Below are 13,432 nucleotides of genomic sequence, written 5' to 3' on the forward strand. Positions count from 1 at the left end.
GAGACTATCTACACTCTCTTCCCTAGGCTCATCATCCTCCAAGTCCTTATCCTTGGTGAATACTGATGCAAAGTACTCATTTCGTACCTCGCCCATTTCCTCTGGATCGACACATAGATTCCCTCCTCTGTCCTTGAGAGGGCCAACCCTTTCCCTGGTTACCCTCTTGCTCTTTATATACGTATAAAAAGCCTTGGGATTATCCTTAATCCTGTTTGCCAATGACGTTTGCCAAGGGATTCGTCTGTTCCTAGCCTTCCAGCTTTTATGAATGCTTCCTTTTTCTTTTTGACTAGGCTCACAATATCCCGCGTTATTCCAAGGTTCCCGAAACTTGCCAAACTTATCCTTCTTCCTCACAGGAACATGCTGGTCCTGGATTCTAATCAACTGACATTTGAAAGACTCCCACATGTCAGATGTTGATTTACCCTCAAACAGCCGCCCCCAATCTAAATTCTTCAGTTCCTGCCTAATATTGTTATAATTAGCCTTCTCCCAATTTAGTACCTTCACTCGAGGACTACTCTTATCCTTATCCACAAGTACGTTACAACTTATGGAATTATGGTCACTGTTCCCGAAATGCTCCCCTACTGAAACTTCGACCACCTGGCCGGGTTCATTCCCCAATACCAGGTCCAGTATGGCCCCATCCCTAGTTGGACTATCTGCATATTGTTTCAAGAAGCCCTCCTGGATGCTCCTTACAAATTTTGCCCCATCCAAGCCCCTAGAACTAAGTGAGTCCTAGTCAATATAGGGGAAGTTAAAATCACCCACCATTACAACCCTGTTACCTTTACATCTTTCCAAAATCTGTCTACATATCTGCTCCTCTACCTCCCGCTAGCTGTTGGGAGGCCTGTAGTAAACCCCCAACATCTTGACTGCACCCTTCCTATTCCTGAGCTCCACACATATTGCCTCGCTGCACAACCCCTCCGAGGTGTCCTCCCGCAGTACAGCTGAGATATTCTCCTTAACAAGTAATGCAACTACCCCACCCCTTTTGCATCCCCCTCTATCCCACCTGAAGCTTCTAAATCCTGTAACATTTAGCTGCCAATCCTGTCCTTCCCTCAACCAAGTCTCTGTAATAGCAACATCATAGTTCCAAATACTAATCCAAGCTCATCTGCCTTACCTGTTATACTTCTCGCATTGAAACAAATGCACTTCAGACCACCAGTCCCGCTATGCTCCGCAACATCTCCCTGCCTGCTCTCTCTCTTAGTCTTATTGGCCTTATTTACTAGTTCCCCCTCATTTATTTCACTTACTGTACTACTGCTCTGGTTCCCACCCCCCTGCCACACACACCTGTTCAGACAACACTCTGTCTCTTCAGATGTTGCAATCTTGTGTTGTATTTCTTTATTATTTCTTAGGTAGAGCTTTCTTTTCATTGGGGCCCAGTATTCTTCTTAAACCTTGTTCACTGTAGGAGACTTTTCTCTCTTGGGGTTCATATGTCTTCAGTGGTTTTCAGTTCCGTGAGAAAGAGATGGAAGCAGACAGGAGAGGCGGCGGCAAGCCAGCCAGGAGAGTTCTTTTCAGTCCAGGAGCCAACAGTTTTCTGTTCAAATTCTCTGTGGCAAGTTTTAAAAAACCCTCCAACAGCCAGTTAGTCATGTGACTAAACTGGTCTGACCACGTCTGTGTATGCGGCCATCTTAGCAGTTAACCTGGAATGCGAGCTCCTCCACCCTTAACATCTGGTAATCAAGAGTCCATTGTGGATTAAACTGTAGCAGGGAGTAGTTCCTTTGTTCCAACACTGTCTGCTAGTATGCAAAAATGTCTTTCCAGCCAGGGGGGTTGGCAACCCCTCGTAGTTTAGGGCGGCACAGTGGCGCAGTGGTTAGCACCGCAGCCTCACAGCTCCAGCGACCCGGGTTCAGTTCTGGGTACTGCCTGCGTGGAGTTTGCAAGTTCTCCCTGTGTCTGCGTGGGTTTCCGTCGGGTACTCTGGTTTCCTCCCACAGCCAAAGACTTGCAGGTTGATAGGTAAATTGGCGAATGTAAATCGCCCCTAGTGTAGGTAGGTGGTAGGAGAATATGGGGTTAATCTAGGATTAGTATAAATGGATGGTTGTTGGTCGGTACAGACTCGGCGGGCTGAAGGGCCTGTTTCAGTGCTGTATCTCTAAATAAATAAAATAAATAAGTAATAGGCCTTTTCTTCCCAGCAACAATTAAAAAATGTAATGTCCATGTGTCGAAATTAATGTGCCTCATTTTGGCAGGTGGAGGCCTGCATGACAAATTTATTAGACATTGTGCTAGCTGGATCCAACATGATGCTGTCAAAGGAACTTATGGCCAATCACCACTGGATCTTTGGATAATGTTACATAACCTTGGGTTACATTATTCTGCTTTTGAAATCTCTAGACAGTATTATTCCAATGATCTCTTTTGGTCCCTCATCCTCTACAAACTCCTGTCTGTATCCTGCCCCACTTGCCAATCCCAAATTTACAATAACCTATGCCCCTTCCATGCCTCTAATGTAGTAAGTTTAAACTCCTTGCTCCTATTTTTAAATTTCAACCATGGTCATGGAGAGAATTGAAGACAAGGGCCCCATTCTATCTCTCCATCCACCTTCCCTTTTATATCCCCCTCCCTTTTCGTTTGTCATCTGCATTAGAAGTAGCACAATAAGGCAGGTGAATAGAGGATTCAGCAAAGAAATACAACACAAGATTGCAACATCTGAAGAGACAGAGTGTTGTCTGAACAGGTGTGTGGCTTTCTCTTCTGTAACATGCCCATTTTACATAATGTTAATTTTAATGCATCTTTGGACTTAATGCTGAGTTCTACACTAATCAGTTCTGTAATCTCTGGGTAATATTAGTTTATAATATTGATGCACTTATGATGAAAATCCCTAATTTTTTACAGAACATACATAACTGAATTCATTTTTCATGCCACAAGTAAAACAGACAAACGTTATTAATTTTAAGCTGCATTGACAAAGTCCTCCATTTTCATGGGCCAACTCAAAGTCTCCTGAGTTCACAGAATTATTTCCACATGTTTGTGCAACAGGTTACAAATTTATATGCTACATATAATTAAATTGAACTCCTGGGAGTAATAAAAGGCTCTAAATTTTACATTCTTCAGTGCACTAGCAGATCCCCATTATGTTGCTCACAGTAACTTGTATGTTGTGCTGTTTTATAAGGACATGCATGCAACATTTAAATTCAAGTGCCAGCTGCCTTCTCAGGTGAATGGCAATCAACACCATCAACATCCTGAGAGTCACCATTGACCAGAAACTTAACTGAACCAGCCATATAAATGCTGTGGCTACAAGAGCCGGTCAGAGGCTGGGGATTCTGCAGCAGTTAACTCACCACCTGACTCACCAAAACCTTTGCACCATCTACAAAGTGGAAGTCAGGAGTGCGATGGAATACTCGACACTTGCTTAGATCAGTGCAGCACCAACAACATTCAAGAAGCTCGACATCATCCAGGATAAAGCAGTCCGCTTGATTGTTTGAGATGGTGGATGTGGTGTCATTCACTCACTCCACCACCAACGCACAGTGGCAGCAGTGTGTACCTACAAGATGCACTGCAGCAACTTGCCAAGGCTCTTCAACAGCACCATCCAAACCTGCAACCTTTAACACCTAGAAGGGCAAGGGCAGCAGACACATTGGAACACCATTACCTGCAAGTTCCCCTCCAAGTCACACACCATCCTGACTTGGAAATATATCGTTGTTCCTTCACTGCCACTGGGTCAAAATCCTAACACTGTGGGTGTACCTGCAGCACATGGATTGCAGCGGTTCAAGAAGACAGCTCACCACCACCTTCTCAAGGGCAATTAGGGATGGGCAATAAATGCTGGCCTTGCCAGCGATGCTCACATCTCATGAATGAATTAAAATGTAAAAGAGCAGATGACACTACCCAAGCAGAGTTTGTCTGCAAAACAACAGTGACTGCACTTCAAAGGTTATTATTTTGTTGTAAAGCAGTTTGGGATATCCCGAGTATGCAACAAGCAGTGTATAAATGAACTAGGCTTCTTCCAAGTTTTTGTACATAACAGCAACTGCATTGTACACAGAAGTCTTTAGGTATTTGAGAAAGATAAGTGTAATTTTTTTTAATTTCATGTGGGCATTGCTGGCAAGGACAGCATTTGTTGCCCATTCCCAATTTCCCTGGACAACTGAATTCAGAGTGCAGTAAAGAATCAACCACATTGCTGTGGGTCTGGAGTCACATGTAGTCCAGACCAGGTAAAGACAGCAGATTTCCTTCCTGAAAGGACATTAGTGAACCAGATGGGTTTTTTTTTTACAACAATCTATGGTAGTTTCATGATCACCATTACTGAGACTAGCTTTCAATTCCAGATTTTTTCCCCCCAGAATTTAAATTCCAAAAGCTGCTGTGGTGGAATTTGAACATATTGTAACAGGAAACGTGGGACCAAACTTCTCATTGCAAATTTGGGTCTTGCCTTAGGTATTTTCTTCAGTATTGTGGTGCTGGTTATTCCCTTACCCCATCTTACCTTTACGTACCGTCCAGTATTTAGCTATATAAGTGTTACCCATGTCCCCGGAGTATAAGCTTGGGTTTCTGGATTACTAGTGCAGTGATATTACTACCACACCACCATCTCCCCTAATATAATATAAATCTATCTTTTGTCTTTCAATGAACATCCATAATGTTCAGCACTTTGCATATGTAAACATTGTCTTTTGTTCACATTTAATGTATTACTATCACATTAATTCTCAACTTTGTTATGCAGTACTATTGATGCCAAACCTACAGCAGTTTGTTTGTATTTAATACAATCATAGAATCAGCGAATGGTTACAGCACAGAAGGTAGCCATTTGGCTTGACACGTCTGTGCCGACTGTTTGCAAGAGCAACTCACCAGGTCTCACTCCCTGCCTTTACCTTGTAGCCATGTAAATGTTTTCTCTTCAGATAATTATCCAATTCTCTATGCTAATTTGTTACACTGACAACTTCTACCAACAGCAGTTCACTGTTAACATTTTCAGTACTTTCGCAAACATATTGTAACAGGCAACGTGGGACCAAACTTCTCATTGCAAATTTGGGTCTTGCCTTAGGTATTTTCTTGGGTATTGTGGTGCTGGTTATTCCCTTACCCCATCTTACCTTTAGGCACCGTCCAATATTTAGCTATATAAGTGTTACCCAAGGTTGTAATAATGGGACTCATGTTCTGAACTGAATATTTGCATCCTTCACATGTGCAACTCTCTAATCTCATCATGGGCTGACCAAGAACACTGAGTAAGCCAAGGCAAGCACAAAATGCATTCACTTCATTCAATTAAATTAGTACAACTTACCTTAGCATAATAAATATAATTCCCCACATTGGGTCATTTTGTTTGACTTGATCTAACATCTGAAATACTGTCCTGGTTAAAACCTGCCCTAGCAACATTCTGTTTAAAACCTGTGGCTGGTCCGGTTCCTATTTTTATCTCAAGTGTTCACAGCCACAGGGGAGGGTTTATGTTAAAACAAATCCAGTCCAGTGCCTGGAACCAGGAACTTCCACCACAATGAGTGTAAGATATTTGTTAATAATACAGACGGGCTAACAATTGTGGAAACAATTTAAATATCTAGCACATTCATATTCATGGCATGGATTAATCAAGGATCATCAGCATGGCTTTGTCAGGGGAAGATCCTGTCAAGCCTCCTTTCAAGGAGGCGACTAGATGTGTAGATGAGGGTAAAGCAGTTGATGTAGTCTACATGGACTTCAGTAAGGCATTTGATAAGGTCCCGTATGGGTGATTGATTAAGAAGGTAAGAGTCCATGGGATCCATGGCAAATTGGATCCAAAATTGGCTTAGTGGCAGGAGGCAGAGGGTGATGGTTGAGGGTTATTTTTGCGAGTGGAAGCCTGTGACCAGTGGTGTACCAGGGATCTGTGCTGGGATCCTTGCTGTTTGTAGTGTACATTCATGATTTAGACGTGAATATAGGAGGTATGATCAGTAAGTTCGCAGATGACATGAAAATTATTGGCGTCATAAATAGCGAGGAGGAAAGCCTTAGATTACAGGACTCTATAGATGGGCTGGTAAGATGGTGGAGCAGTGACAAATGGAATTTAATCCTGAGAAGTGTGAGGTGATACATTTTGGGAGGACCAACAAGGCAAGGGAATATACAATAGATGGACCCTAGGAAGTACAGAGGGTCAGAGGGACCTTGGTGTACTTGTCCATAGATCACTGAAGGCAGCAGCACAGGTACATAACATGGTTAGAAAGGCATAAGGGATACTTGCCTTTATTAGCCGAGGCATAGAATATAAGAGCAGGGAGGTTATGATGGAGCTGTATAAAACGCTAGTTAGGCCACAGCTGGAGTACTGTGTACAGTTCTGGTCGCCACACTATAGAAATGATGTGATTGCATTGGAAAGGGTGCAGAGGAGATTCACCAGGATGGTGCCTGGGCTGGGCATTTCAGCTATGAAGAGAGACTGCAAAGGCTAGGGTTGTTTTCCTTAGAGCAGAGAAGGCTGAGAGAGGACCTGATTGAGGTATATAAAATTATAAGGGGTATTGATAGGATAGAGGGGAAGAAACTTTTTCCCTTAGCGGAGGGGCCAATAACTAGGGGGCATAGATTTAAGGAGGTTTCGAGGGGACTTGGAGAAAAATCTGTTCACCCAGAGGGTGGTTAGAATCTGGAACACACTGCCTGAAGGGGTGGTAGAGGCAGGAACCCTCACAACATTTAAGAAGTATTTAGATGAGCACTTGAAATGCCATAGCATACAAGGCTATGGGCCAAGTGCTGGAAAATGGGATTAGAATAGATAGGTGCTTGATGGCCAGCACAGACACCCTTTCATCTTGGTGCTTTTTTAAAGAACAAAAACTTGTGCAAATACATCTTACTTTAAAAATTCAATTAATTAAATGCAACTCCATCCCAAAATCCTCATACAAAAATGGCCAACATTCCATAGCATAATACTTCCCTTTAAATCAATGCTCAGAAATATTAATTGCAGCAAATGTTTGAAGGGATTTAGAATTACTTTTTGGTTAAATGCTTTTTATAAATGAAATTGGTTACCACTCACTAGTCAAAGTCTACTAAACCACAATTGGGGGGGGGGGGGGGGGGCGGGGGAGTAAAAATAAACTTTCATTACCATTTCTTCAGCTGCCTCAACAGTCCCTTTAAGGGCTGGAAAAACTAGTCTTGGCACACGTTCCACCTTGTTTTTCACGTACTTTGCAGCTGGAAGCTAAGAAATACAGGACCTTTCTTTGCATATTTAAATTAAACCAGATCAAAACCATATAAAATATAAAACATAACACGAGTTCGACACCCCTGTACTAGAAATAAGAAAGCTCCAAGGTTACAACAGGAGTTATTTCCAGTTTCAAAAGTATCAATGAAAATGAAAAAGGAAAAGTGCGTTGACTCAGTCTTGCATATATACCACAATGTATTACACTACTGGCAGCAGCAGGTTTAATTATGTGTGCTTTTACTCTTCTTTGTCCTCCTTATCTCGAGAGACAATGGGTAAGCACCACTTTAATTCTATGAATATTATAGATAAAAAACAAACATTGTAACAGTTCTAGAATAATGTACTGATAAAATTTTAACAGGAAATTTTTAATACAAACCCCAAAAGATCAGCTGCATCAATATAAAAATTAACAAAAGCACTGCAACCAATGTCACCTCTAATAAGCATATCCTAATTTACACTGTGACATCTCACAGCATCCATGGTTTTCTCCAACATATCTTGGATTGATTCAGTTAACATTCTCAGACAAACATTGCAAGTCTCATTTCTCCACCTGGATTTGCTCCAGAGTTGACAACTTAAGCATCATGTCTACTTCTGATATATTCTGAACAAATATGAACTTTGTTGCAATGGAAAATTAAAATGTTTAAAGTCAGATTTGTTTACTTGTACATAATCTGATATTTTAATCCTTCATTCCTCCTCCCCTTCCAATTTTTAAAGTTCAATACAATGCATTAGTGGGGAAACTAGGATTATAATTTTTCAATAGACCTGTAGAGTCTGAAATTAAAATACAAGCACTCCCTAACTTTTAATCAGAAGCAGTCTGATTATTTAAACAATTATTGATTACTTCCATAAAATCATTTTACATCAGTAATGCCAAAATCAACAGAAAAAAAGAGGTACTGCTAGTCCAAAACTTTCAGCATGAATCTGATTGTATTCCAAACCTCTTGCCACCCACTCTAACATGGTCCCGTTTACAAGATTAGTAGACTTACCTATTACTTGCAGTAGCTCTGTGTTACTGATCTGCGAATCACTAATACTGAAAGTCTCGAGTTGTTTCACATCTCCCAAAAGAAAGCCTTCCTGCAGTGAAAACCTCAGTTAAATTAGAAAAAAATAAGGAAAAACAAGACTGCAAAATAAAACTCAACACATTAGAAAAATAGGCAGAAATAACAGCAAATCAAGGGCTTTCACTGTAATTAACGGCGACAAACTTGATAGAAGCAAAACTACTCCACCGACAGAGCTGTGAATGTATTGCCAGTTCAGTTGTTTGAATACAATCAAGTCAATTTCTGACAACTAAGTAAGTACCACTTGGTTATGACCATTTTAACATTGGACTTGATCACCAGATACAAACTCCAGGCTCAAATGTTATGACAAAATTCTGCACTGATTTCACAGCACACCAAAAAGTATGCAAAGACAATTAATTTTGTGGCAACGATCTGTACATCAAGAAAACTGAGTTCTGACGAAAGATCAAAGACCTGAAACGTTAACTGTTTCTTCCTCTCTACAGATGCCGCCAAACCTGCAGAGTACTTCCAGCAACTTCTATTTTTAGTCAAGAAAACCGGGACTGGTCCATTAAAAAGAGTTACGGAAAAAAAAACATTTCATAAAAATTCTGGAAAGGAAAGCATTGCGCATTTATTGCCCTGCAAACTTTGACACCCGTTTTCCACTTTTGTTGAAGGAAACATTCGGAGAAACACATTTTAAGGACACAGTTCGCTTTTGCAAAAAGAAAACCGTCCAGAAAAGCAAACACAAAGTGGGCGCATTCAGTCAAACGGGTTGCATTTGTATTAAGGCTGCAAAGTGACTCCCAAACTGGGTTTACTCCACCGACTCCGGCTACAAATGCTATGTTTTGCAACCAATTTCCGCCACGACCTTTTCCCGGGAAAACGGCAGCTGCTGGCAGCCGCCCGGGGGTGCGCCTGTCACAAGCCCCAGGCGCTCGGATCCTGCACGGTCACAGATTTAATTGTTGAACGAACCCGAACGCTTCCGCGAGGAAAGGCCAGGGTCCGGGTGACGGGAGCCGCAGACTCGGCCTCTTCACCGACCCAAACACGCACCCCTAACAAGCTGACGGCATCCAAGCGCTCGGCTGTGCTATGGGGAAACCGGGGCGGGGGCGACAGCGCTGCTACCTACATGGTCCGAGGGGCTGTTGGCGTGATGATAAACTAAAGAACTGAAAGTGTAGCCCGAGACGGAGGCGGCCATTTTTTTCCAACCTTCCCACCCACACACCCCCGCGGCACGGCACTTCCGCTCACGCACAGACCGCTTGAAGCGGCCAACTTCCGCCCCGCAGGCTGCCAACTTCCGTCCTGCTCACCCACTACTCTTTATAGACTCAGGCCTGTGTTTCACTTCAATCTGTGCCCTTTGCCTTATAAAGAAGGTTAATTCTGTCCTCTGGGAAAGTTGTCCAATTCGTGACTTGATCATAAATCTCTCAACTGCTCCCCAGTATTGCAGCTCTGGCTGTTACCTAGTCTGTTGGACATTCTCCTAATGCTGTTGACATTTATATTGCTATTCCTGTCTAGCCAAGGATGCAGATGTCAGCAATGGAGTCAAAAGTCTGATTTCAAAGCGAATAGGGCCAATTGTTAGTTATTTGACAAAGTGTAACTTTGGATATGGCCCTTCTCTTTGAGGCATGTGATTAATGTCGGGTCTAAAATTTCCTGACTGTTGGTGTGTCTGGTCCTACAGCAAGAAAAGCTGGTGTGTTTTTGAAGATTTTAGCTGAGACTTCCTGTTTAATTGAGGGAGAGGGACGTAGGGGGTCAGAACTAATCTGGGATGGGTTGCAGCTGAGATTTGGTAGTTTGATGGGTATGAGCCCCTGCCAATTGGTGTGGTATATGCTTTTTTGACATTTTGACCTTATGGGAATATCATTGTCCACAGTCCATTGGCAGTCCCATAGAGGTACTTTCTCTCCCTTACCTGCCTTTTCTATTTGGATGTTAGGTGCAAATCTAACTTGTAGATGTTTGAAATTCTCACATGAAAGTTCTTTGGACTATATTTTGCTTATCTTGTGGAACTCCAATATACAATGCCAAAGGAATGCGATGGTGCAAGTTCATATTTTCCACAGTACAAGTTTCTGAACATGTCCAATCATTCAGGGGAACATGCTGGTGGTACGGTAGCATTGCAGTTATGCTACTAGATTAGTAATCCAGAAGCCTCTCCTAAAGGAGGCAGGAGTTCAAATCCCATCACAGCAGTTGGGGAATTTAAATTCAATTAATTAAAGAAGTCTGGAATAAAAAATTGGTGTCAATAGTAGCAATCATGAAACTACTGGATTATCATTAAAAACACATCTGTTTCACTTATGTCCTTCAGGGAAGGAAATCAACTGTCCTTACCTGTTCTGGTCTATATGTGACTCCACACCTATAGCAACATGGTTGATTCTTAACTGCCCTTTGAAGTGGCTTAGCAAGCCACTCAGTTGTATTTAAAAACATGGCTCACAACCAGCTTCTCAAGGGCATTTCAGGAAGGGCAATAAATGCTGGCCTTGCTAGTGACATCGGCATTTTATATATTCGTTCATGGGATGTCGGCGTCGCTGGCTAGGCCAGCATTTATTGTCCATCCTTAATTGTCCTTGAGAAGGTGGTGGTGAGCTGCCTTCTTGAACCGCTGCAGTCCATTAGGGGTAGGTACTCCCACAGTGCTGTTAGAAAGGGAGTTCCAGGATTTTGATCCAGCGACAGTGAAGGAACAATAAGATAGTTCCGAGTCAGGATAGTGTGTGGCTTGGAGGAGGCCTTGCAGGTGGTGATGTTCCCATGAATCTGCTGTTCTTGTCCTTCTAGGTGGTAGAGGTCATGGGTTTGGAAGTGCTGTCTATGGAGCCTTGGTGCAATGCTGCAGTGCACCTTGTAGATGGTACACACTGCTGCCACTGTGCGTCGATGGTGGAGGGAGTCAATGTTTGTGGATGGGGTGCCAATTAAATGGGCTGCTTTGTCCTAGATGGTGTTGAGCTTCTTGAGTGTTGTTGGAGTTGCAACCATCCAGGCAAGTATTCCATCACACTGTTGACTTGTGCCCTGTAGATGGTGGTCTGGCTTTGGGTAGTCAGGAGGTGAGTTACTCGCCACAGGATTCCTAGCCTCTGACCTCTGTTGTAGCCACGGTATTTATATGGCTACTCCTGTTCAGTTTCTGGTCAATGGTAACCACCAGGATGTTGATAGTGGGAGATTCAGTAATGGTAATGCCATTGAATGTCAAGGGGAGATGGTTAGATTCTCTCTTATTTGAGATAGTCATTGCCTGACACTTGTGTGAAGTGAATGTTAATTGCCACTCAGCCCAAGCCTGGATGTCGTCCAGGTCTTGCTGCATTTCTACACGGACTGCTTCAGTATCTGAGGTTTTTTAAATGGTGCTGAACATTGTGCAATCATCAGCGAACATCCCCACTTCTGACTTAATGATTGAAGGAAGGTCTTTGATGAAGCAGATGAAGATGGTTGGGCCAAGGACACTACCCTGAGGAACTCCTGCAGTGATGTCCTGGAGCTGAAATGATTGACCTCCAACAACCACAACCATCTTCCTTTGAGCTAGGTATGATTCCAACCAGCAGAGAGTATCCCCCCGATTCCCATTGACTCCAGTTTTGGTAGGGTTCCTTAATGCCATACTCGGTCAAATGCTGCCTTGATGTCAAGGGCTGTCACTCTCACCTCACCTCTTGAGTTCAGCTCTTTTGTCCATGTTTGAACCAAGGCTGTAATGAGGTCAGGAGCTGAGTGGCCCTGGCAGACGCCAAACTGAGCATCACTGAGCAGGTTATTGCTAAGCAAGTGCCACTTGATGGCACTGTCATCAACACCTTCCATCACGTTACTGATGATTGAGAGTAGACTGATGGGGTGGTAATTGGCTGGGTTGGATTTGTCCTGCTTTTTGTGTACAGGACATACCTGGGCAATTTTCCACATTGCAGGGTAGATGCCAGTGTTGTAGTGTACTGGAATAGCCTGGCTAGGGGTGCGGCAAGTTCTGGAGCACAGGTCTTCAGTACTATTGCCGGAATACTGTCAGGGCCCATAGCCTTTGCAGTATCCAGTGCCTTCAGTCGTTTCTTGATATAACGTGGAGTGAATTGAATTGGCGGAAAAATGGCATCTCTGATGGTGGGGACTTCAGGAGGAGGCCGAGATGGATCATCAATCAGCACTTCTGGCTGAAGATCGTTGCAAATGCTTCAGCCTTATCTTTTACACTGATGTGCTGGGCACCCCCATCATTGAGGATGGGGATATTTGTGGAGCCGCCTCCTCTAGTTAGTTGTTTATTGTGCAGTAGGGGAGGAGGTGGCGTAGTGGTATTGTCAAAGCACTAGTAATCCAGAGACCCAGGGTATTGCTCTGGGGACATGGGTTTGAATCCCACCACGAAATAAGGTGGAATTTGAATTCAATTAATAAATTGAATGAATACATTTGGAATTAAAAGCTAATCTAATACTGGCCACAAAATCATTGTCGATTGTCGTTAAAAACCCATCTGGTTCACTAATGTCCTTTAGGGAAGGAAATCTGCTGTCCTTACCTGGTCTGGCCTACATGTGACTCAAGACCCACAACAATGTGGTTGACTTCTGAAATGGCCTAGCAAGTCACTCAGTTCAAGGGCAATTAGGGATGGCCTCCTCCTGAAGTCCCCAGCATCACAGATGCCAGTCTTCAGCCAATTCGATTCACTCCATGTGATATCAAGAAATGACTGAAGGCACTGGATACTGCAAAGGCTATGGGCCCTGACAATATTCCAGCAATAGTACTGAAGACCTGTGCTCCAGAACTTGCTGTGCCCCTAGCCAAGCTGTTCCAGTACAGCTACAACACTGGCATCGACACTGCAATGTGGAAAATTGCCCAGGTTTGTCCTGGACACAAAAAGCCGGACAAGTCCAACCCGGCCAATTACCGCCCCATCAGCCTACTCTCAATAATAAAAACAAGAAATGCTGGAACCACTCAGCAGGTCTGGCAGCATCTGTGGAAAGAG

The 13,432-nt window shown here is 43.2% G+C and overlaps 1 protein-coding gene across 2 annotated transcripts in view; it reads right to left on the reverse strand.

Annotated features, from left to right (window-relative positions):
- Nucleotides 1-9,627, reverse strand: part of abraxas2 (abraxas 2, BRISC complex subunit) — a 46,250-nt gene extending 36,623 nt beyond the window's left edge. Inside the window, exons 1-2 of one of the 2 annotated variants that reach the window (XM_068052782.1) lie at nucleotides 9,530-9,627; nucleotides 8,350-8,440 (exon numbers count right to left, since the gene is read on the reverse strand). In XM_068052782.1, coding sequence (XP_067908883.1) covers nucleotides 8,350-8,440; nucleotides 9,530-9,601 — 163 coding nt within the window. In that variant the 5' untranslated portion in view covers nucleotides 9,602-9,627. Of the gene's footprint in view, nucleotides 1-8,349; nucleotides 8,441-9,529 lie in introns of those variants that run through there. The other variant, XM_068052783.1, reaches the window with a different exon arrangement.
- Nucleotides 9,628-13,432: the final 3,805 nt, after the last annotated feature.

Source organism: Heterodontus francisci, chromosome 20, assembly GCF_036365525.1.
Source record: "Heterodontus francisci isolate sHetFra1 chromosome 20, sHetFra1.hap1, whole genome shotgun sequence".
In the NCBI taxonomy this organism is placed as follows: domain Eukaryota; kingdom Metazoa; phylum Chordata; class Chondrichthyes; order Heterodontiformes; family Heterodontidae; genus Heterodontus; species Heterodontus francisci.